This window comes from Pelmatolapia mariae, linkage group LG2, assembly GCF_036321145.2.
Source record: "Pelmatolapia mariae isolate MD_Pm_ZW linkage group LG2, Pm_UMD_F_2, whole genome shotgun sequence".
NCBI lineage: Eukaryota > Metazoa > Chordata > Actinopteri > Cichliformes > Cichlidae > Pelmatolapia > Pelmatolapia mariae.
In genome coordinates, this window is record NC_086228.1 from 15,455,243 (window position 1) to 15,481,568 (window position 26,326).

At 37.5% G+C, this 26,326-nt stretch overlaps 1 protein-coding gene across 6 annotated transcripts in view; it reads right to left on the reverse strand.

Annotated features, from left to right (window-relative positions):
* The window catches only part of ldb2a (LIM domain binding 2a), a 101,868-nt gene that overhangs the window by 70,962 nt on the left and 4,580 nt on the right, over positions 1-26,326 (reverse strand). For all 6 annotated transcript variants that reach the window (XM_063493816.1, XM_063493808.1, XM_063493803.1 and 3 more), the window contains exon 2: positions 5,767-5,869. In XM_063493816.1, the coding sequence (XP_063349886.1) occupies positions 5,767-5,869 (103 nt within the window). The remainder of the gene's footprint in view (positions 1-5,766; positions 5,870-26,326) is intronic.

A 26,326-nucleotide genomic window follows, 5' to 3' on the forward strand; every position in this document is an offset into this window, starting at 1 on the left:
GTACCGGTTCAGAGACACAGAAAGTCAGCAGCACAAAGTTAGAGCGACAGTAGTGCATTGTAAGTTTTTCAGGCAGTAGACTGAGGTTAATGTCCCATTGGGTCCTTTTTTCACTTGCAGATGTGTTTGATTTTCACTTGGTTTCATTTTAACCCACTTTCACAGGTTTTGGCACCAAAATCTACTTGGTTACAGTAAGGAAAGGATTGTGGTTTTCGGGTTAAATATGATCCTTCATAGTAGTAATCCCTTGCACTGAAAACAGACAAGGTGGGAGTACGATCTCAATCATGCCACAACCTGGTGCATCAAGCTACAGACACCAAAGAACACTTTGCATATAAACAAGCCACGCCGGCAGCTTTGACAAAATGGGTGAGTCACCCAGCTAAGCATTATCAGTCACTGGTTCCCACTGTCTGAAACAGCCCATTGAAGGTTTCATGAAAAGAAGTAGGTGGCATAAACTGACCTTATTTTAGACCTGATTTTTGTTTGGACCATTTTAAAGTTCCTCTTTTACTTGCTACCTAATTTTGTTTTCGCTTGAATGTTTGGTTAGATTTAAGCATCAAAACTACTTGGTTTGTGTCAAGAATAGATCACAGTTTAGGCTAAAATATAGCTTTTCACAAAATTGAATGCAAATGGTGATCTGGTGAGAAAAGTGTCAGTCAGCTGCAAAGAAAAATCTAGGACAGCAGCTTAATGAAAAAAACCAAGGGTGCTTTAAGTACGAAACAGACAGCTAGCTTGAAGTTTAGCTAGCCAAAAGCTGTCAACCCATGAAGGAGATGCTATGTACAGAGACATCAATATGCACAAAAAATTGCAAATTTGTAGATGTTTTTGGTAATGCAAAATGGAAACAGTGTAACAGTGTAACTTTTAAACAGCAGTCATTATATAAAGTAACAAGTTACTGCTGTTTTCATGTTATCCAACAGGAACTTCTCCCTAAACAAATATTTAAGTTGCCTTAAGCAAGGCACTTCCGTCCTCCTACCTGCTGAGTCATTGTAAGCAGTTCAAGAGCTGTTGCTAAAAATAACTACAGTACTGAGCAGTGGACAAAATAGCTAACTGGAATATATATGACTACAAGTATTGCTATATGATACATTATGCTGTGTTTTTATGTATACAATGCATAGGTGCCAGTGCAAAGCTGAGCGAGACATCCACATCTCTTTCAGATTCATTGTTATTCTTTAGAATCGGATCTGTTGCTTGGTACGTGTAAGGCTGGTGGATTGTTCCTCGATGATGTGTTTCGCTGTGTGTAACTTAGCGCACCTGAATGTGAATCGAGGAAGGCTTGAAACTGACGGTGAGTCATCATCGCCATGGTGTTAAGCCTCCCGTTCCCGGGGGAACAAGGTTACCGTCTCTACACCAATGGGGATTTTTATTTTTACATTTGAAAAGCAAACCAGGGCCCAGCTCACAACAATCCTCCATTGCCCGTCTCTCCTCTTCCCTCCTCCTCTTCCATAACTGAGCTGCATCACACACACAAACCCAGCAGACGCTACACACACATCGCCTCATTTTAGAGCACCACGTCCTTATCTATGTCTGTGTGATATTCAATATGTTTCAGATATCAAAATACAAACCTATGCAGATGAGATGGAGGGGACAATATCACAAACTCAGTAAAAGCCTGTGCTCTGTCATTTGCTGCAGAAAACCACATACTACAGCAGCGGTCTATTTTCTGGAGTTGAAAGCGTACAATACAGTACCAACTATTTAGAAACCCAAAGCCCTGCAAACCTTAAAGCAGCAGTTGGGGAATGCACTAACTGGCCTTCTTTACAAAAAAGGAGATGTCTTTATTGTCTGTGCTGGAGTTTAAACTTGGCTCAGCTATGCAAAAGTGTAAGCAAAATGTGTAATTAAACACATAAAGTAAAAAAATATTTCCATTAGAAATCAATCTTCTCATCAAATTTTCAATTACCAGATTAATTAAAATGTTTAAAAAATGCCCCAAAATTGTCAAAAGTGCTATTTATAACTTCTCACTAACAGGGTCCTTATTCGTTGAGTTCTGCCTTCGTCAAAAGTCAAAAATATTCATATTTTTATTATGAATAAAAAAATTATTATTTAAATCTTTAATTATCAAAATAGTGCACACCTGAGATTTCCTTTTTGTTGATCAACTAATCACTGCAGCTCTTTCTGTATCTCTGGATGAATAACTACAGAAGGGATGCTACTGAGATATTCTTGGCACTGATTTAAAAAAAAGAAATGAAAAACAGGGGGAAGCAGCAAGGCTGGCTCTCTCTTAAGTTATGAAATATTCCTCCCAGCACCTCAACAGCTCAGTCTTTAGCCATTTTTTAACTCATTTGCTAAACTACTTCTTGAGAAACAGTTTTAACCAACCATAACTTCTATGCGGCACCTCCACTAGCTGGCAATTTGTTCATTCTAATAGCCGCTCCTAAAATGGCAATTTCTTCATTTCGTTTTGTGTGTGGATTAAACAAACTAGATTCAACATGTTGCTAACTTTGCTTTAGAGTCAATCTAGCTGTTCCATATTAGATAATACCCTCTGGCCTCCATCTTCATACTAAATGCCCATGAGATTGGTATTGCTCTTTCTATCTACCTCTCAGTGCGAACGTGTATGTCTGCATTTGTTAAACTCTTCTTTGAAACCTGATTGATTTCCCTTACAGGAATAATATGTAATCAACTCAATGAGCAGCCTACAGCATGCAAACAGCTCTAGGAGTATAAGGTATCAAAGTGGTGCCAAAGGTATTTTTTTCTCTGTGTTAATTCATAAGTTTTCTTTAAAAGATGTCCTCAGTGTTCTTTTAATAAAGAAACAAGGGATTCTCCTTGATATTCTGAGGACAGTTGTAATTATGTTTTCAAGAAATCCTGTTTTATTCTGGTATAGTGGTTGACTATATGCATAGCAACACCTACTGGCTTCCAGCAGCCATGGCTTCAGAGAAGAAGCAAATCAGAGGGATAATTTGTCAAATTAATATCTGATTTGTACTGCTTACCGTGTTTCTATTTAGGGCAAACCTTTAGTTTAAGCTCACTGTTAGTAAGGCAAAAAATTCAAATTTAAACTCCACGACTGGATACTTTTTTTTTTAATCTTCTTGTGTTTTTTCCCCCTTAAGCACCAAATATTTTCCAGAGAGATGTGTGTCCACCGAAACCTTGAAGTGCACAAACTACTGGTCATCGAACACTGCAGTAAATGAACAAGACTTTTTCTATCTGAAAACCAATATGACTCCTTCAACTTCTCAAACCTATTGGAAGTAAAGCAGACATGGTATCATTTTCTTCTGCATTCTTCTAGGTAAAAAGTACCAAGCTGTCACAAAGCCCCACGACTATGATCTTATACAAAAGCAGCTGTTTTGTGTCTTCACAAGACAGACATAACCATTATTTGTCTATTTTCGAGACTGCGGTTTATGCTTGCATCTTTATTTAAAAAGTACAACCCACAACACAGGCCTGTGATGAAACTTTCAGAAGGAGGTTACCAGTAGTTACGTGTGATGTTGCACCAATGTTCGGCAATCACATGCAGAGAAAAACCTATTGTTGGAAGAAGAAGAGATACCAATTTTCTTGCTGGCAGTGCCTCGGTGTAGCCGAATGCAGAAATGGTTGACTCAGTGGTTACAAAGCTTTACTGGAAATGTCTGACTCGCTAACTGAAGAAGTTCACACATTTTTTTTTCCTAAGAGGTGTTATGAAGGCATTTTGGGAAATTCGGGAAATCAATAACTTAACTGAACAAAGATGTAGTGGGTTAAAGCAAAGTGGAAGTAGTCTACAACTTTTTTTTCCCCATTTGAGCACAAAGTCAGTCCCAGAAATGATGAACAATGTCTGAGTATGTGTCTGAGTATGTGTAGGTGGAAGTTTTCAATAAAAAAAAAAGAAGAAAGAAAAAAAAAAAGAAATGGCGAGTTGTGTTTCTCAGTCACTTACAAACATGCCTTGAGTCTTACTGTGCCACCAACATCCCCATAAGAGGACACAGAGTGGTGGTTTAAGACCCTTGAAAACAGGTTGTTTTAAGAGAATGCCCTTTATGAATTTAATGGTTTTGAACACACAGCAAGATAGTTACAGATGTAGATATCTAAAGAGGAAGCCAGTAATAAATGGGCTTATATCCGCCAGTAGGGGGTGACTCTTGCTGATCTTTATAGTCTGATCCTATAAAGATTTACAACAAACTGCCCCACTTCTCATTTGTGGAAATATCTCAATAAACACTTTGCTGATGAGTTATAGGTCTAAATCACTAGGTTCAAGTATATAGAATCTTTAGCTCTTAAATTACACTCCCATTTAAGCGCAACATAAACAATAAATCAGGGTAGCCATTCCCAAACTTCACAATGTAAAGGTCCATTTTGAAATCTTCCTGAAAATATTTTGTGGTCCTACTTAATTACATCATTAATCAAGACACAAAACTATTTGGTGTTCTGGACCCACACTTGAAAAATTCCAGCGATACATATAAACTTAGGCTTCTTCAGCAGCACGTGTTAGCCACCATAATTGCGAATAACACAGTTCATGTGACTTTTTAAAAAAATATATTTTTTAATATTTTTTTTACTTTAAACATTTTATTGTGATTTCAATTACATGTTACTGCAGTGCCGTCAAGGACCACTAGAGGGCTGTGGCCCGCATTTTTGGCATCATTGTTTTAGGGCAGCGGTCCCCAACCTTTTTTGCGCCACGGACCGGTTTAATGTCAGACAATATTTTCACGGACCAGCCTTTAAGGTGTCGCAGATAAATACAACAAAATAAAATGATACTACCAAGACAAAAACTGTGGTATTTTGTAAATATAATAACAAACGCGAATTCACTGTGTAATTGTGTAACTTTAATAGCAGCGTCCTCCTGAAATGTGCCAGAAACATTGAGAGTAACATCCTCCTCTCTCCCCCTTAATGCGCTCTGGTCGCTATGGTAACGCATAAATATTTCTTTCAAAATAAGACACACAACTACAACAAAGGAAAAGACACAGCGAAACAGAGTTAACGATAAAAACCCTGAAAACCATAAATTTCACACCCGAGCCTCAACTCTCGCGGCCCGGTACCAAACGACTCACGGACCCATACCGGTCCGTGGCATGGGGGTTGGGGACCGTTGTTTTAGGGCATGACTATGTTGTGACTGCCAATCTTACTGTATAACCAAGGAGTAACCTTGGTTTCTTATTCAGATCCACTCCTCAGTTGTGACGTCCAATTCAATTTTGTTTTGAAGTTCAACTTCAAAACAAAATTTCACAAAATCACTGATGATGGGTGATGTCACAGTAGCTAAGCCATACATTCAGTTTATGGGTTTTCCCAAAGAACACTGCGTATTATTTCTTTTACTCCATGAAATGTGTATTTATATCCAGATTTCTATTCTGAAAATGTGATAAAAATTATGATTTTTAGTATCTTATATGTCATTTTACCATAATAGACTACAGTGTTGCTCAGAGAGTAGTGAGTGATTTCAGAAAAAGGCTGTTCACTGAAAAATGAACTGACAAGTTAAAAAAACAAAAAAACAATGTGCAGACAGAACCGTCACAAATAAATGATTTTTACTTAAAATACAACATATTTAAAATATTCAGTTGACACCTACTAATTGAGGTATGTGGATAATCAGTGGTTATTAACAAAGGAGTTTTTGAATAGAAGAAATGAGATGATTGTGTGTGTTCTTACTGTATCTCTTTGGTCCATCTTCGAGGCAGAAGGAAAGCGTGAGAGTGGCATCCTCTTCAAAAAACTCTGTCGCAAAGGCATCCCACCACAAACTGTCACTTTCCTGTTAGGGAATAAACAAAGTCAAAGGTCATAAAGACAGGTATACCACTTCCTGCCCATTTAAAAATACTGTTTAACAGTTTTTAACAACAGCCACAGATTTAAGATCATCACCACCTGATGTACTGTGTGAAATCTTGTGTTTTCAATGGCCCACGTGTTGCTTCAGTTGGGTATGAAATTCTTCATTTTCTTCTACTATTTAATAACCCAGTGAATTTCCTTTATCCCGGTTGTTGTGCTTGTGCTATTGCATTTTTTTTACATAAATTCAATATTGATTTATTCTGATAAGACAAAGATATTGTGACCATGCGGGCTTTTCCATGAGACAAGATAAACACGAATGTAGTTTGTTTTTTATCACATGTGAATTCATGAGTGTTCCCCTTACTGTATTCATTAAAATGAAACTCAGAAGCTTTATGAAAGTTTACAGTTTTGGCTGTAAAACGGTTTAAATACAACACATTACAGTGTGGATCAAGAATGGAAAAGTTAAAAATATGGGAATAAAATAGAAGTCAGGAATGCTTCTTTACCAAAAAAAAAAGAGAATTCTAAAAGATGAGATGTGATGGCCTGAGAATTTAACACAAGTTGATGTGAAGCCAAAATATGTTAACACTCTTTGCTTTTCTTAAGCAAGCACTTTGGGAGAGCCCTGCCTGAGGCTTCTACAAGCCTGAATTACAAGCTGAAGTGTAACAGCTTTAAGATCAACTTCTCTTTTCAACTTTCACAGCAGGTCACGATAAGTTGGCCATAAGAACACTGTTGACTATATTAATATATTAGGTGGATTTTTTAAATTACTTTTTTAAATATATAAATAAACAAATGTAAGTGACTTACTTAAAACTGTTAACCTCTTAGTATTAAGTAACAGTAATGGATAGAGTAGCAGCAGGCCAACAATCATAATAACAGTATCACTAGTAATTACAATCACATAATGATTATTTAAAAAAGTACTATTAGTAGTCGCTTAAGCAGTGATGCTTTTTTAAAAAGCATTAATATTAATATACTAATAAAAGTATTGAAAGGTGCAAATGGAGTTTGCAAATTCTTGAAGTCAATATTTTGTATGACCACCTATATTTGTCAACACAGCCTTAATTCGCTTTGGCAGGTTTTCTTGTAATTTTTGAAGGTATTCCTTAGGGACAGTTTTCCAGGCTTCTTGAGCATCCCAAAGCTTTTCTGTGGATGCCGGCTGCCTGTTGTTCTATTCCCTATCAACGTGATGCCACGCTGCTTCAATAATGTTGAGGTCCAGGCTCTGGGGAGGCCAATCCATGACTGATAGTGTTCCATTTTATATTTTTAATCAGGTATGTTTTTACTGCACTCGCAGTGTGTTCGGAATCACTGTCATATTGAAAAACGAAGCCAGTGCCAGTCAAACGATTTCTAAATCATATTCATAATCTTCTCTGTGTTTATAGTTCCATCAGTCTTGACCCCCAACACCGCTGGCTGAAACCATGATAAAGCCTCCAATGTGTTAGACACTCAGTGTTGCACATAATGACGACAATTAGACACAAAAAATTTCACATTTGAATTCATCGCTCCCTAGGATCTGTTCCCACCGATTTTCAGTACAGTTCTTGTGAAATTTGGCATACCTCAGTCTTTTCTCCCTGTTTCCTTTCTTAGCAATGCTTGCTTGACAGCTACCCTTGTTTGCTGCATTTTTTAAGAAATTGGAACAAAATTAATATAAAAATTAATATAAAATATATTAAAACCTTGGAAGGACCTTCAGAAAGTCTGGAGAACTATTGCTCAAGACCACATTAAAAAAATACAATAAAGTCAGGCTCCTTGGAAGCAAAATATAAAAGACTTATGCTTAGTAGTGTTCTTGTATTAGAATTAGAATAAGTATTAGTGTTAGTATTAATATTACAATAATTAGTAACAGTAGTAGTGTTATCCATTTCTGTTGTAACTGCAATAGAATTTATTTTCCCACAGTGAATCTGTGAAGAAACACAATCATGCAAATCTCTTTGCCCTGAAATTACTCCTCTAACAGCCATTTGGCCTCTTCCCCCTCCTCACAAAAAGCCCTGATAATGTCGGCGGGGCATCCTCCACTCCTGTCCCCCCCCCCTTCCACATGCCAACGTCCAATTGATGTTAATTTCCTCTGACACGTTATGACAGATCACCACGCTTCATTCTGCGCCGGGCTGAGGGATGGCAAGCACTTCCCAGATGTTGACAATTAGCGTTGTCACCATCGAGCAGTGTCAAGCCCAATAAGAGGTGACTGGAGCGCCCCACAGGTCAGCGCTGCTCATACGCAGTGTATCTGACGCAAAGAGAGAGACATGTGGTGTGGAGGACCTGAAGCTAACCCTCATGCAGCAGGTCAATCAATAGGTGATCATGAGTTTGTGGGGAGGTCTTTTGGATGGTAAACCAATCAGCTGAGCTGGCTACAGGCTGAACTGAGACTACACAATAAAATACTTGCAGTGGAGTGGAGTACTAACACTTATGAGCCATGCATTTCGGAACACTAAGACTTACCACTTATCAAAGGTTAAGAAAAGCTGAACTCTTAAGTAGTAGGTTTGAAAGGAAATATTTTTTAATAAATTATTGCAAAATTATACCCCAGTGAACCTGATTTATACACGAAAAAAGACCTAACATTACTGTAATAATTAAGTCTTCTTTGTATGCTATCATATGCTTTTCCTAGACCCACTAAGACACAGTGCAACTCATCCTGACCTTCTCTATACTTCTCCATCAACACTCTCAAAGCAAAAATCGCATCTGTGGTGCTCTTTCTCTGCATGAAGCCAAGCTGCTCGCTGATCGTCAAAAATTTCGCACCAACACGCTTCTTCTCCATTTCTCAGAGTCCTCTCAGTCTCATAGATTGTGTTAAACAATCCACTGCTCTTACTCCTGGACATCTTCATACCTCCATCTGGACCAACCGCCTTTCCCCTCTTCATCTTCTATAATTCCATAGTTTTTCCAACAGAAGCCTCCACTTTTGTTCAAATAACAACATCACTAACAGATATTGGTGGAAACACTGATAAAATATAATTAATCCTTTTATGGTCTTAAACCATCTAAAATTTGTTCCATTAAGAGTGAATTAACAATCCCAGTTTCTCAGCGTCCACTATTAAGTCTTCAAAAGCAAAAATCAGGCACCAGGTGACACGTAAAAGAAATCTGAATTTACAGTAATCCTGTAAGGCATTCCACATTCTTCTGGAATATTTACTCCCTAGACAATTTTTTAATGTGCTGAATCAACAGGCATGCCTTACTTTTCATGTCATGTTGTGTGTGTTTAACTTGGGAATGTTATCTTTAATTCCATAAATGGTATCTGCTTACCTTAATAAAATATCTATTACTTTGATTTATTAACCCTATTAATAAATCAAGGGAGCTTGAAGTTAACAATCTAGCCAACACCACCACATCCAACCACTTCTTTACTGAGAATACTTTAGAGAATGAGAGTCCAAGTGCTGGACCTCCTTTTCCCTTAAGACTCTTACTGTCTTACTTTCATATATTTTCAGAGGTATAGAAAGACCCACTGCTGCAGAATAAAGATCTGCCCCTGTTGGGGGCATCATAATGTTTCAGAGTAACATGATAACCACAAATAAAAGTCCTCTACTTTTGTCATGCATTTACTGGGGGCATACCTACTACTGCTTATTCAAAATCTAAACCTATGCAAGACCCAAATGTCTTTCTTTACACTGAAAAGCTGGAGGCTGCAAATATTTAGCCTTTTTTTAATAATTAGAAAAAAGTTAATTGAATTATTCAAAAAATGAAAGGAACATTTTAATGTAAGTTTTACAAACTGGGCACAGCAGTTCAGGACCTCTCAACATTGATACAAATGTACTACATGTTAGTGCTGCAGGTTTCATTAAAAACTACACCAGCTGTGCCAGAACCATCAACTTTGACAGGAAACCGTTGACTTGTAATTACAGCTCTCCCATTGGGTCAATCAGAGTAATTGTTTACACTCGGCCAGTGCTAAAATACATCAGTCACTTTCAACGAGTGATATATGAATAAATTCCATGATTTTTCCTGAGTGCATCACTGGGATAGAATGTGTTGCATGGGAGCTAATGTGTGTATTTTACATTGGCGAGAATTAGCAGACAGCACTGAGTCTTCTCTTTCAAAAAAAAGCCTCTGCTTGAAAATCTTTGCTTGAACTGGAAGATATGGTGGTCAAACACGCACCGCTGACTAGCCACTGGGAATGAAGTGCATGAGCTGTCGTGTGCATCTGTGTGTGTGTCTGCCTGACTGTGTCATACTGTGCGAATCAGCAGGTGTGAACAGCCGGCATGTGTGTGGTGTCATGTGAATACATCTATTTCAGAGGGCCAGACGGAGAAGAGCGACACACACCAGGCAGAAAAAGACAAAGAGAGAAGGAGACCGCCTTTCGTGCTACTCAGCATTCAGATTGAGTTCAACCCATAATCCAGTACCATGAGGGGGCGGGCACTCCTGGGATTGACAGTCAAGTGAAGGGTGAACAATATGCTCACTCTCAACACTTGCTCACCACTTCTCAAAGATCCTGCTCTGCACATTCATTTTTTACACTTTTACAAAAAAATTTAAAAAATGATAATGTTATTCAGAGAACAATCTGCCATTGTGGCAGATTTACAGCAGCTATATGTAGTATTAAAGCATAACGATGCATTCACTTTTGTTATATCCGAGTTAAAATAGAGTGCACTATTTTAGTTCAGGTTTAGTTTTGTAATTTACTGGGCAAAAACTCGACTAAATTTAGTTCAGTTTAATGTTATTTAGGCACTTTAATATTGAGAGTGTTCCCCCAACAATCACACAGTCCCCTATGAACAACCACTTGGCAAAAGCGGGGAGGAAAAACCCACTTTTATTGGGAAGAGCCCCCTGCTTTTTTGTGGGCAAAAAAACCCATCCTAAAACTACAGTGTACGCTTATGAAACTAACTAAAACAAACTGTAAATGTTGAAGAAATGTTTTTAGTTTTTGTCTGAGGCAATGTGGTCAGATTATTTAAAACAAGCAACATAAGGGTGCATATGTGTTTTGACACTGCATTAACTGCCTCCATATACCCCTATATCTTACTATAACAAGGTATAACAGCTCTGTCTATGTCTTTGTGTGTTTATTTGTTTCTCTGTCCACAAACTCCTCCTAGACCATTAGGTGTTGAGCAACCAAACTTTGTTTACAGGTACATGTAAGGCCCCTGAACATCCTTAACTATATCATATATCATGATGTCATTTTATTGCATAGCAATCTCCTAGCAACAAGGTAAAATTGATGATTTTTTTAGCATTCATGCACATATAATAACTTATAAAAGCATTGCATCCTTGTTTTTTCACAACTGTAACATTACTTTATATCCACAAAAGTTGAATTATGCAAGATATATTATGATGCCCTCATGTTGCCTTGCACCAACCTAGCAACAGGCTAAAACTACCTGTTTTTAGCCTTTATGTATCTAAAACACCTTATGAAAGCCTCCTATAAATGTCTAGCAATGGTTTACATTTTTATGTATATATGTATTTTATGTATATAGTTTATAGTTTATAAAATCTTAGACAGCCCAGAGTGATTCTTTTCTGAAGCTGTAAGCCATGAGCTCAAGGGCTATACTGTACACTGTTTTTAAGAACTTAGCTTAAAGACATGCTAGATACGAGGAGCTCTAGTAAAATACCATAAAAGCAAAAATTAAAGTTTTTATCGCTCAGTATATATTCAAAAAACAAAGGACACATCACTGCAGCATTTTAAAAAGATGACAGTCTCATTCATTGCAATTCTGAGACACAGGGTTGTTTAGTAATCACTTGAAAATAAATAGCAGCACAACTAAGGGATGCTTCAGGGGCAACTTGATTCTCTTATCCTGTTCTAACCTCGCTATTCTGTCAGTTTAGCAATATTAAATATTTAAATAGTGAAACAAATGTCAGTGATATGTAGCTCAATTTCTTAAAAACAATATTAATAAACAGCTAAACAGAATTTACGTAAACATTATCAAATCAATAATCCCTTTTTATGTGTGGAAGGCAGCAGGAAAGTATATTTAAGAGTGACAAAAAAACAAACTAAAGAGGTCTGTGTTCATCATAATAAAGGAAATGTCAACCAGTGCAGTGGTGTGTCTCATGTATATTAAGGCACTGCTGCCTGAATGATGGTCTAACTCTTTTAAGTGATGGTTCACAAAAGCCTTAGTGATGAATAAAACACGATGCACATGTAACTCAATGAGCATAAACTTACCATAATATCTGAGACTCAAAGATCTCGCATCAGTCAGCAAGTCAGCATTTAAGAAGCTAGGGCCGTAAAATGTTTGGTGCTTTTACTTTGAAAATGATGAATTAATGGCTACATATTCATTTTCTGTCACCTGACTTTTGAATTGCACTAAATGAAATCTTAAATAAATTGATATAATATAGCATAGTTTATTAAGAATGAAGGTAGCATAAATTAGCATTATGCTATGCAGCTACTTTAATAAATGTATATTTATCATCAAATGCAGAGCTGATTTTTTTTAAATAAAACTTAAAGCTAAATAAAAATCCTTTATCCAAAATGAATAAAACCATAAAGAAATGTGTGATGTCACTCACCTGACAGGGAATACTGTTAACTCTCGATATTAGCCTGGTACCAAGCAAATATAGTATGCCATGTTTTAAACATGCTATTCCATTTCATCCTGCTGTTTACCTGTGCATGTCAAAATAGAAACTTCAAGTACTGCTCATATTTCCTTAATAACTTGCTAGTAACGTGCTTACAGAACCCACGAAGAGTTCTTGTAATCAATAAACTTATTCAAAACACAGTTGGAACAAAACAGCAGAAAGAAAATTAATCAGCAGCTATCCTGATAATTCTGATAGTAATGTACGGTTTTTTTTTTCATGCAAAAAAAAGTTTTTAATATCAGCTTCTCAGATGTGAAGTTTTGTTACTTTTTTCTTTTAATAACTGTTCATTTGGGGAAGTTGGATTAATTGTTAAACAAAACAGTCTGACTACATTCTGAATTTTAACTGAGTGAACAATCATCATTATTATTGTAAAAAACAATCACTAGTTGCACTCCACCACAAAAACAAATCTGATAAATCACAGAACTATAACCGTAAAAAGATAACAATATAACAAATAATACTATTTTAGTGGCAGGAGCTATGATAAGTTTTTTTTATGCTTCTACACTTTAGCTAAATTAATATGGGGTTTTTTGTATTTGTATTATAAGAGTTGGCATTTTTAGAAGGTAAATGTAGCAGTATCAATAACATTGCTTTCAGTGGCACTACAACAGGGTGCTGGTCTTACGCTTTTACATTAGTATTACATCATTTGCACCATAAAGCAGATGTACGAAAACAACCAAAGTTGAATTGTAAGGATATTACAGTTGGTACTTTACAACATTTTAGCTATAAATACTTTGTAAATTCAGATTTTACACAGAGCAGATGAACACCTTCCAAAATACCGTGCACCATTAAACAAACCAGAAGTGTAAAATTTTTCTAAATGATCTCACCTTAAAACCAAATACAGCATTAAAATAGAACTTACAAAGCATTGCATCAGTGCCTTCTACTGCCTGCAGAGTAATTTACTTAAGTACTTTTGGTACTGGAGTGTTGGAATGGAGTATTTTAAAGTCCGCTTTCACACCACTGTCAGTGGCACAGATGATCAAGCTTTAAGCCAAATTCAATGCTGATTTTGGTTCGCATTATGAAAAAATGGGGAACATCATACGCCTTACCCTTTAATTTCCACAAATTAATGCTTTCTAGTGGCAGACAATAAGCAGCATTGCATCTGAACAGGCTCTGTTGAACTTTGAACTGTTGAACCACGGCTAAAAGAGGATTTTAATATAAAAGCATGATCCCCATTTTGACATAAACTGCCTGGATTTAGTGTTGGAGATAATTTTTCGAGTGTTGTCATCCTGAGGGCTCCCATCACTCTGTGTTAGAGACTCGATATTCATTAAGCCTCCTCTCACTGTTTTAATGAAGAGTGTTTCACTTAAGCTCCCCCTGTTTTACAGAATGTCTTTCTTAAAATCCCCCTTACACAGGTTTGCAAAAGAAGGTTAGTTCACCTCTCTTTCTGAGTTAAAACTGCGTTTCACTCACAATGGCTTAAATGTTGCATTTCACAATGGTGGACTCACTTTTACTTTTAATATTTTCAAACGATTCCCTTGCCATCCTGTTTTCAAGACTTCCCTCAAACTGAACCTTTTTAAAAAATAATATTTTCTGCTCTAACTCAATATAGTTCATTTTGGCAGTCGACTGATATTTGGCTCAGCCCTGCAACCACGCTAAAAAAAGAGCATTTATTTCACAAAGAGCAGAGTTGACAGCGGTGTGTCTATTGTCTTGTCTCCATTAGCTCTGCTCGGCCCAGCAGGGTTCAGCCATAGATGATATGGTTTAGCTTGTGTCTCTGTTGAAAAGCCTCCCACCCAGACAACAGAGGAATCTGAAAATAACAAGCATATTTCATGTGCATGAACAGCATTTAGTTGCGGAATTCACAACAATACAACCGATGGGACTTGGCAGTTTCATTGCTCTTCCCCAAATCACTTATTTTCTAAATTAAATACACTTTTAGTAGTGCTAGCTAATAAAGCTAAATGTAGCTCAAAACTTTTCCATTATATCCATGAGAAGTTCTATTTAGACTCAGTAACCATTAATCCTCCAAACTGGAGCTTTTGGGCAGCTTTTGGCCAGTGCACTGCCAAATTGTGAAACGTGGCTGGCTAAGCTGTGGACCGTCCAGGTTTGGCTCGGATCTAAAGACAGAGGAGAAGTTGGACCGGAGCCAGGCAGGCTGGAGAACAGCTAAAGCCTGGCCAGTGGACACAAACCATATGAATCCTCTGGCTCAAGCTAAACCGTACACAGAGGAGCTTTTCAGTGTTGTACAGCAAGAAATGTCAGGAGCTTTTCTTTTTAGGCTGTGATTGGTAGCAGGTTATAAAATTGTAAATGACATATATTTACTATGAAAAAAGAAGCCGGCACTGTTCCGTCTTGTAATATCCTATCAGTCTTTTTTTTATTATCTCCGCCAGTTTCTTTCATATCCACCTCCCTCTCACTGTCTGTCTCCTGTCTGATGCGGTTTGCTGACAGACGGCGTTCTGCCTTCATTTACGCCCGTGGACTCTCTGACAAACCACGTGGCGTGACGATGTTTGTTGTCAAATGGTACAAATCAGGCCCACTCCGAGGGACCCGAGGTGAACTGACACGGACGCGGCCCTGACGGCCGTCAGCCGATAAGGCTCTATTGATTCAAACGGATCGCACCTCATCTGCGGGGGATTTATCAATGTGTCAATTGCCCACTAGCCAACCACAAATCACCAGCGCTGGCCAGACCTCGGGGATTTGTGGGATATCCAGAGGATTGGAGGGACAGCATAGGGAGGATCCTCAGTAAATAGCAACAGAGCTGTGGGTTAAGTGCTCGCATAAAGAAATGTCCATACAGGATTGATAGGCAGATGACAATAAGTTTTACTGTCTGTGGAAACACTCAACAGTACGCCGATAAGTATGAGTATACAAAACGCGAATAAACGAATATATTTAGAACATGCCCATGTTTGTTTACCATAAAGTATATAGAGATTTACACACATGGCAAGACCTCATTTTCTTTCCCTCTGTATCGTTCGGTCCACACACCCTTAAAGTCTGTAAGTTTAACATGAACCATTCTCCCAGGAAGCTTTTGTTAGTCTCTATTTCTTCATTGTTGCTTCCAGCCTCTTGTGACAGAAAAGCCTCCAAGAGTGTAGGCGTGTCTGGGACCTGACCTTGGAGAATTGCCGATGTCTAAAACCCCATTCAGCTCCTGAATACCACGTAGCGCAGCTGACTGGTGGGCCAAGAAAGTTTTGTTGTGAAAGACTCAAACAGCTTCAAGTTATTGAGGAGCATAACAACATAAGAGAAGCAAAAACTCACTCGGTGTCTGAGAATGATCTTTAGCAAGGTAGCGTTTGTTTTCATTGTACGGTGAAGGCCACTGACAAGTAACACATGTCAAAGTCTAATAAAAAATGCTTCTGGTGAATGATTCTCATTTTCACGAGATCTGAGGCAATACCTTGACTGAAAATATCTATATAAATTTAGCTTCCTCCCGAAATGTCCATACTAGTACTGAAAGAATCCAACTAAGCAGTAATCTGGTAGATAATTTAATCACAAGGTTGATTGATCATCTAAGTTATTTAACAAGCATGAAAATATAAAATCTTTGCTGGAACAACTTACAAAAAGTGAGGATTTCCTACTTCTAATCCCATTTTATTTAACTGTAAACTGGAAATTTTGGGGGTTGATGCCGATACAGACTTGAGAATGTTTTGATGATTTCTATATTCTTTCATCAGCAAATCAAATAAACTGTAACCTAAATGCATTTCTACATAAAAAAAAAATCAGACTTCAAGAGCCTAAAGTGCAATAAAATTAAATATAAAATTTAATTTCCCGGTTTTGCAAATCATTGCCATTTGAACTGAATGTACAACAAAACCAAAGTCACAGCTTCCTCTGGAGCACAGGGGCTGTATCTTTTAGGAAGTCCTCAGTGTGACGACGGAGAAACTCTCTTTTAGATTGCATAAACAACACCACTTTAATCATGTCAAGAGTGTCATCACACACCGATGTTTGATATCAATGCAGGTTTACCCTCCCGGGTTCTAAGTGTTTTTATATAATGCAGACCTAACATGTTGCTGCATTTGGCCACCGTACAGCCACCAGCAGAGCATTATGCAAATTAAGAGAAATGAGTGCAGTGGGAGAGAAGTCATTGCCCTTGAACAGCCGGCGCACATTCCCGAGGAATGACCTTTCTACCCATATATGAAATCAGCAAAGATATTCCCATGTTGGGTTGCATGTCTGCCACTTTACTTAGGTATCTTTTCTAGTCTTCATTTTTCAGCGTTAGACATCACAGGCAGCAGTCAGAGGCATAGCTCAGATACCACTTATTGTGTTAAAGTGTCAGTTTAAGGTCAGGGTTAATACACAGAAGTTATTTGTCTGCTGTTTTAAAGCAGGAAACATGAATGAATCAGAATTACTTCAACGCTTCTGTGTTTCACCCCAAAGGTGAAGGTGCAGGACTGATCCCCACAGCAGCAGTAATACAACTCTCCTGCTCAACCCTCCTGTTACCTCCTCCTCCTGAGACCTGCTAAAGACATTGGTAAAATCCTTAAAAATGAAGTTCAACACAACTGTGCTTTGAAAATGCCACACAGACAGAGTTTAAATGAGTAAAAGCACTGTGATCAAATAGTTTGATTAATGACTCAGTTACACTAGCGTAAAACCAAGACAGCAACCTCCATGCAACTACCAAAAATTGGTCATTGTCCAAAGATTGTATTGATTTCAATTGTAAGTGTGTTTGATTGTAAATTCGATTGCAAGTATTTGTGGTGACCAACAGGTCCCACAAAGACTGAATGTGTAACCACCTCAGCAATAGTTGTATTCTGGTTGCTTTCCCATATAACAGCAAAATTGTTGAACACCTATGTCATTTGCAGTTAAATTACCAAGCAACTACATCACTATTCGCGGAGGAATTTCTGGCACTGTTTCAAATCTATGAGGTTCTGGCTGGACTCTGGATCTAAGACATTTATGTAAATTTTTGGGATTTATCAGTTAACCACCATGTTATCACAAACACAGGGCATGCAAATGACTTCATCTTATTGCCGTTTTATTGCTGTCTTAACACACTATTAGCTGTTAACAGCAGCTGTGTCTGAATGGTTCAAGCCCCGGTCCCCATCTTTGAAGGAACCATTTCAAAGGCCGCAATATTTTAAGTTCATTGCGCACAGTGGCAATATTTCTCCTACTACTGTTTTCCCTGGTGTCACTGTACAATGACAAACAGATTCAAAAAGATCCAATGGTCCTTTCACGGGTTGCTTGTATCAGAAGTATTGGTTCCCTTCTTTTTAGAAGACAGAAAATAAACTTCACTTATCATCTTGTGTATCTGCCATGAGATTTAAGACCTTTACAAGAAATAAGTAGAAGCAGACATAAGCTGAAAAATATGTCCCAACTTGGCAATTATAAAGTGACACGTCAGATTTACCTTGTGATCCCCACGGGGGGTCTCAAACTCCAGTTTCGAAAATACTAAATTAAAGGATTTCCTTAACTCTGGTTTTATTAGTTATAAGCATCTTGGATGTTTTATATATCTTTGGATTACTGATTATTAAAAAACACATGCTAATTAAAGATATTACTTTGGATTCTTTGAATTTGTCATATAAAATGAACAAACAAATATTCACAATCATTAGCTGTAGGTTTGCACATAAAAAATGCTGAAATGTGCTCGTAAAAGCTGCACAGCTGCCATGTTTAGTGACAACAAACATCAATATCGATGGAAAATGTTAAAACAACAAGATGCATGAATAAATGAGAAAGCACAAAAAGAAAATGATTCTTTACAACCATAAGAAATTAAAATAAACAAGAAAGTGAGGTTCCAGGTTCTGGTTTGGAGCTACCCATGCAGCCTTTATTTCTCTCCACTGTGCTAATTAGACTAATAAACAAACAACAGGGAATAGTTCCTCAACACTGTGGAGCGAGACGCTTGATCGATACTGGATTTCATCAAATCCACTGGTATTGTTAAGTTTGTGCGTGTGCCCTGCTGCTGTTGTTAATGCTCGCTTTGCAATCTCACCTGTTGCTCGTTTGACTGATGAAACAAGCGCAATGACTGAGGTGCTGCACTTGAAACAGGAACTTAGAGAACATAAGAAGTTTTTACAGGTCTTCACAAAATATATTAAGCTTTAATTCGCTTAAATGTAATTAAAAGAAAAGACATTTTAAACTGTGAAATGAGCAAGGGAACGCTAAATAGGCTAAATGATAGACTAAAATGAATTGAGTTAAGTTAATTGTAGCAGTAAACTATAGGGATAGTGCAAAGTTTTATATTTGCTTTTATTTTCTTAATCACCTTTTCATAGACACACTCATAAATTTATCAAAAGAGATCTCAGTAAAAGCATTTCTAAACGAAAAATGATAAAACACACAAATGTTTTACGCACAAATTTCAAATTAAACTGGCTATACAGTGCACATATTCATAACACTGTCCTTATTGTGTTAAAGCCGGAGCTCTTGTCACATTTCAAGCTAGATCGACAGTGAATGCGACTTCATTGGATTAGAAATGAGTCTGATGTTCTATGACTGAGAGCATAATCTGTAATAATCACTCAAAACCAACATTTTGTGTGTGCCAGCATAAGAAGGACGATGATGAATTTCTTGAAAATCAAATCTTCCTTTTGCGAGATCAGAGACCAGGGGCAGCGGAGGTGTAATACTCTTAGAGGCATATACATTCAGTGTCTTGCTTAGTGACACTTACGTAGGGCTGGGGCTTGTTTACATGCAATGTGTGAGCTTTAGTATCTGAAGGATGTTATTTCATATTCATGCCTGGGAGATATAGAAGCTGAAGAAAAGGCATGCATGCCCAGGCATGTTCTCTGGCTAAATGAGCATATAAAAAATATATAAATGAAAACAGTATGCAATCCAGAATAAGTCAGTAAATTCATCTCAAAGGAAAAATTACATCAGAGCAAACAGCTGATCAGCAAAATGACGAAACGCCCAGAAACCGGCGCAGAGCAGAAGCTGAAGTACAGTGTGCCTCCCTGAGTTCACTGTATCCACTGTTGAACTTTTTTCTTCTGTGGAGCCACTCAAACATTATGCAGCTAGAATTGCACTGCTTTCAATAACACAACACTGCAAATCAGTATTAAAGGACTAAGGAGCTCTCCCTTGAACAGCACATTATTAGGTTTCAGTGTAAATAAAGACAGTGAATAATATTCTTATCAGCTTGTTTAATCAGTAATTAGTATTCGTTTTTATATTCGTTTTTATAGCTTATACAGCAAAATTTGTTCTAACTGTCAAATTTAAATATCCTTACATTACCAAGATTCTGCTGACATTAGTTAAATCAAATTTAACATTAAACTTTAACATTGAAATGTAACTACTTGGACATGGTCTTAAAAAAGAAAAAAGAAAAGTGCTTCAAACAGACAACATTTTCATTCATTGCATTCTTTCTCAGGAAGCATGACTAATTTTAAAAAGTCCAAACAATCCTCAGGAAAGGTTTCACTATCTTAATCGAAGGCCCGTCAACTGAAAGTTATTCGAGTGCAAAATTTCAACCTGTGACCTTTCCGTTTCAGGACAGCCTGCCTAACTACATCAGGGAGACAGAACAACAGGACACGAACAGACTACAGACCCGTCTGTCTTCCCTGTTATCTGAGCAACACTGCAGCCTGGAAGGAACCATGGGAAAGGGCCAGGAAAAAGGTGGGTCTATTGTCTCAGCATCCTGCTGGATGTGACTGACGCTTGCGATTTGACCAGAGGTCTTTTTTTCGCTTTATATGATTTTCGGAAACATCCTCTGAGAGCATCCCATTTGCAGTATGGCATTACTCATACCACATCATATCCAAATTTGTCTACTTTATACACTTACATAAAAAAATTATGTTAAAATCAACATGTAAATAAACATGTAAATATATGTAAAAATGAAATGAGGAGTCACATAAAGTACTTTATTATTAACTCATTGATATGTTTGATTTTAAGGCAGGTAACCTTATAAAATGTCAGTTGTGTCAGCAATAGTACTTTTTCCACAACCCACAAATATAACCCCACTGCTTTGCCCCAAAAGAAAAGAGGGAGATTATAACAAATATGAATGTCAAATTTTAAATAAATACAATATTTTCCTCTTGTTCAAAGTTCAGCTTGACTTATGATTCAGTAGAAATATTTTTCAAGGAAAGGACCAAAGGGAGAGTTCAACCCATAGTTCAGTCTTGGTGATTTAGTGGTCTAAAAAGTTTGATGAGTGAATATCATGGTGTTCTTAAATGAGATTTGTGCTTTTTATATATTGAAGTCCATATCTCTTACTTTAAAAGCACTTCACTTTTGAGGTTTAACTTCTTATGTTCATTTGAGTGGGCTTCAGTGTTCTTCTAGAGCCCAAAGTCATGTTTAAGTGGTAAATCTAAGGTGGCTGTGTGTGTGTGTGTGTGTGTGTGTGTGTGTGTGTGTGTGTGTGTGTGTGTGTGTGTGTGTGTGTGTGTGTGTGTGTGACTGTTTCTACTGTTAGCCCTACGAATCAGTGTCAACCCCTTTGGGAGTACCCCCCATCTTGACCTGTGTCACGTATGATAGGCTTCAGACCCCATGGGTAACACACATTTGGCTACGCTATTAATAAAATGGATGGACGTATTAAACCTGAAAAACCTGTATTTGTTGTTGTTGTTTTGACCACTTGTGTCAGTTGAAACAGACTGTGACATACAGACAGGTGATAAATTAAAGAAAAACTTGATCCGGTGGCTCTGTTATGCTGTCAGGAGCATTGTGCTCTCATGTTTTGAGTCCACTTGTCCCCTTGGAGAGAGGAACCACTGCAAATCAATACTAAGACGTTCTGAGTTATCTCCCTTAGCTTATGATGAAACATTCCTGATGGGAGTGGTCTCTTCGAGAAAAAATAATGCCACCATCCACAGGGCCCAAGGGGTCATTGATGTGTTTGACGTGTGTGAAAATAATGTGAGTCATAAGCTATGACCTTTGCAGTCACCAGATTACAACCCAATTTGACATCTATGGGAGACTTTGGACCAACATATTGAGAGCACTCTTCACCATCATCACACAAATGCCAAATCAGGGAATTTAATGGATTTACAGATGTGGAGATTTGTAGACTTAGTTTCAAGTCAGTATATGTTTAGGGTTTTTTGGGTTGTTGTTTATTTTATTTTTTTACATTTTCCACTGGTCTTTACTCTCTGCTTAGTATTTCTGCCTGCTACTTGGTGCTGAGCAGGTGCAGTGGGTTGGTGGATATTGCCAAAAACTGCATTATAAGAACAGAAGAGTTGCAGGCCAGATACTAAACAATGAGCCGGATCTCACCATAAAACTCTCTAAAGCCAAGGGGACCTAGAAACCCAATCCAATAATTCCCGATAGGTTGATCACTGAGACTAAACCACTGACATGTACTGTAATACGTTCTTAGCATAACAATCTTGATCATTCCCATTTTTATAGACATTATTTAATGGTAGAAAAAATCATGAAGACTTAAGATGCAGTAGTTTGTATGTTGTTGAGTTACTACAGTTACTTTGGTGTTATGCATTGTCTCCTGTGATCTTGCGTCCATTTCATTATTAATAAAAAACGTTTCTCCTCCAGATATTCATAAATGTATCTTAATATCTAAGATAAATAACATTATGATTAGATTTAATTAATAAATAATTAATGTGTTTTTACACTGCAGGCTGTATAAAAAACATTAATTACACTCATCCTTAACGTTGTATAAAAGTGGACAGTGGACATCTCAAGAAAGTCCTTTTGTGTCTCTATTCAATGTTTTCACACCAGACAGCAGCTTTCTAAGGAATGAAATAATAAATAGACAAATGGTATTCAGCAATGACCAGTTTTCTGAGGAAGAGGTTACCATTTCTTTTCAAAACTATCAGCCTGGCCGCTCACCTTTTAGCAGTATTATTCTTTAATTAACCTAAGGGGATGTTAGCGGGGCGTTAACTAAGGGAAGGAGAAGCTAATGTGATTCAGTCCTTTCAGTGACTGGCAACATTATGAAAATCCAAAATGTTTTTGTTTTTAATGTTAAGAGCTCCGCAGCGTTTTACGAATCCACAAAAGCAGATGTCTGTTCGTTGTCAATAAGGCATCGAATCACAATAACAACACATATTAGAGATTTGGTTGATAGAGGAATAAATAATAATGCTGTTTATTCCAAGTAAATAACAAATGGTGCACACTTATTTGAGCTATTTAGCTTTTTCTCCTTTGTTTTCCTTTTTCATGTGTAGGAGGAAGCATAAATGCAGCATAATGTGTTTATCTAGCTAAAAATGATCTTTAATTTGCCATGTATTTGATAATTGAATCATTAAAATCAACACTGTCAATCAGTACTTTACATCTCATTAACTGAGATGCGACGCTTCACTGAGGGTGGTTTCAGCTGCAAAAGAGAATAAACATCTAAACATTTACAATGTAAGAAGAAGACGCAGAGTTCACCAAACAAAACGACCAGATGTGGAACAAATTTCTAACAATTGATTTTACAGACTGTCCAGCAGTTTAAATCATTTAAAAAAGTGATTAAAACTCAGCTGTGTCACATTTAAAGTCTTGAAGTGACACTGGCTTGTTTTTCCCGATGGTAGATAAATCCAGCAGTAATGGTTCAGATAAGGGCAACACGATGTTCGACACTTCTCTGGTAATTACTGTCTGCTGGTTTCACACACATGCACTGCAAAAATGTTACCAAGTATTTATCGCTTCATTTTTTGTAAAGAACCGTGAATACTTCTTTTTGTCTCCAAAGGTGACCATAATTTACAAAAATAAACATCATGTTTTATTGACTATGATTTTAAACAGACAGAGCCCATTAAGTCATCACAAAAGTGTTAAGCGAGGGCACGCAGGAAGAGCTGTTTTCCCATAGACTTCGGTACAACAGAAAGACTTTTTGCAAGCAAAAGAGTCTCCCCCTGCTGCTCATTAGAAAGAATTCAGGTTTAATTCTGTCTAATTAATTCTATCTTTCATTAAATTTTTTTGTGAGGTTAGAAACTGCTTAGCAACCCTCTAATATCCCAACAAAGAAGAGGAAAGAAACGGGGCATTTTCACAATTACCAACCTGGACTACTTAAAGTTGGACAAAGTTTTTAATACTGTAATAATTTGGATGATTAACAAATGAAAGTTAGATGATTTTCAGCTGTCAGTGGAATAAAGCTTTCTGCTGTGGGGAAGGGGTTATGTATACTTTTGTGAATCTATCAATAACACTAAAAGAAAAGAAGGGGCAGTCAACTCTGGTGTTCCGTTATTTATTTAAGCTGACTAATTCTTGCCTTATGTTATTATTAATGATCAAGATAACTTGAAGACAATGTAAACAACTGAATGAGATTATTGGGAAACTGCATTGTAGAAACAAAGTGCGGTTTGGCCCAAAATTGCCAAATCTATTTGATTCTGCTCCTCAAACATGATGACTCGCTACTCGCCTAAATTATAATACATTAAATATCAGTGGAAGACCTGGATGAATAAATAAATTGAAGGTCTTACCTTGTCCATTTTCACAAGTTTCTGATATTTTTATTTACCAAATGGTCGTATAAGGAGCGCAATCTGTGCTGAAAACAATCATTATATGCAATTTATGTCTTTTTTCTGTGAAAGCAACATGTGAAAGCCAATTTTCACTAAAAGAAATCATCAAGTGTGTTCTTGGTGGCTCATCTCTAATCCTTCTATGTGAACCTTACAGCTCAGTGCCAACTTGACCTCTACATCATAAACCTATTCATGTCAATCTGACACGTCGAGCTGATGGGAACAGATCCACTTTGCTCCTGACAGGAACAAGGGATTTGGCCATAATGAACACTCCAGTTCCTCCAGTTCCAAAGTCGAGCCAATGAGTCAGGTCTGTGGGGCCATTTGAATAATGAGAATGAGACTAACTATGTGCAATAGACACAAGAACCCAATGAATGGCCTGCCAATCACTGTTACTGATTGCTTGTCTATGTGCTGAGGAAGAGTGTGACCAACAGAGCCAATGTCAGCAGCAGCGGCGGCAGCAGCAGAGAGGTTTCTGAACGCAGCCCTGTAGCTACTATTATCGCACCTCCATTAAAATGCTTTTGTTTTCCTTCTGTTTCACTCTCTGTGTTGTAGTTTTACTTACAGTGTTATTTTGTGTCTCCGCTCTCCGCCGCTGAATATTAATGTCCTCTATGCTAATGGCCTTACAGCAGCTGAGGTCGACCAAGCTCCTCCTCTGAATGTTAATCCGCTGCCTCATTTGCATACGCTTAAGTGTCAAATTCCCCCACAAATCATTGCAGCTGCCTCCGTACGACGAGGTCTGCGCCCCCCCGAGCGACAGCACAGAAACAATGTGGTCACACCGTATGCATAGCATCAAATCCACATCAAAGACTGTTTAGATTGCCAGGTCACAGCGGGTTCACATTGTGTAAAATGAAGGTAATGGGATAGCAGTCAGCCCCGTGCAGAAATACAGCCAGGCAGGTAATAAGTATGAATGGAGCAGGTAATAAGGTTGGGATAGAAGCAGACCCCGAGTCATCTGAGCAGCAGGACTGTTTTAGCTGCAGCACAGTTATCAGTTCAAAGGTGAGCCCTGATCCCAGACAAACACACAGGACAGGTTGTGTCGTTAGCTTTTATTCCTCCTTATTTCCATGTGTGTCTCTGAGTGCATGGCAGGTGAAACGGCTGCTACTGAGAGGGGGGATAAAAAAGTTCCTCGGGATTACAAAGATAAAAGTATTTGCTTTGTTAACAAGCCTAATGCTGACAACATGACATATCTGTTATCAGCATTCATGTTACAAATCAGAATTCACAGGGAACTGTTCTGAAAATCAATCATTTTCCACATTCTCAACTCAGCTTTGTTGCTTTTGTTCACACTTAACTTAATCCAACTGCTTTTTTTCTTTTTTTACTTAAAAACAGATTACCTTTGTTGCAAATTTCCCCTCCCCTTTCGGTGTTTTCAGACAATTTATCAACTAGAAATCATCATTAATTAATCAAAGAGAACAGTTTGCATTTCCAGTTGCAGGTCTGACATTATCATCACTGTAGTACAGCTGAAAAGATTAGTTTAATGATCTGTGATTTTCAAAAATGAATCCAGCAAATATTCTGATAATAGATGAATTTTTAGCTTTCAAATCAGAGGCGACATGCTGCTTTTCTTTAAATATGTGACGATAAACAGAACAGCGTTTGGTTCTGAAGCGCTGTTTGAATAAAAAAAAAAAGTGATTTATGTCAAACGATTTTAGCAGAGATTCATTATTTAAACTTAAAATGTTCTCCAGTATAATAGTTACTGGCACTACATCCATGATCACTACAGCAAAGATGAAAGGATTAGCTCAGTATTGAAAAACTTCTACATAGTATTTAGTTACTACTTAGCTAATTAATTATTCATTTTTAAAGCAAACTGAAGCTGAAACAATACACCGATGGGACGATTTCCTTTTCTGAATTACAGTAAACTAAAGAAAAGGCATTGGATGGAAATTTTTCTAATCAACTGACTGAAT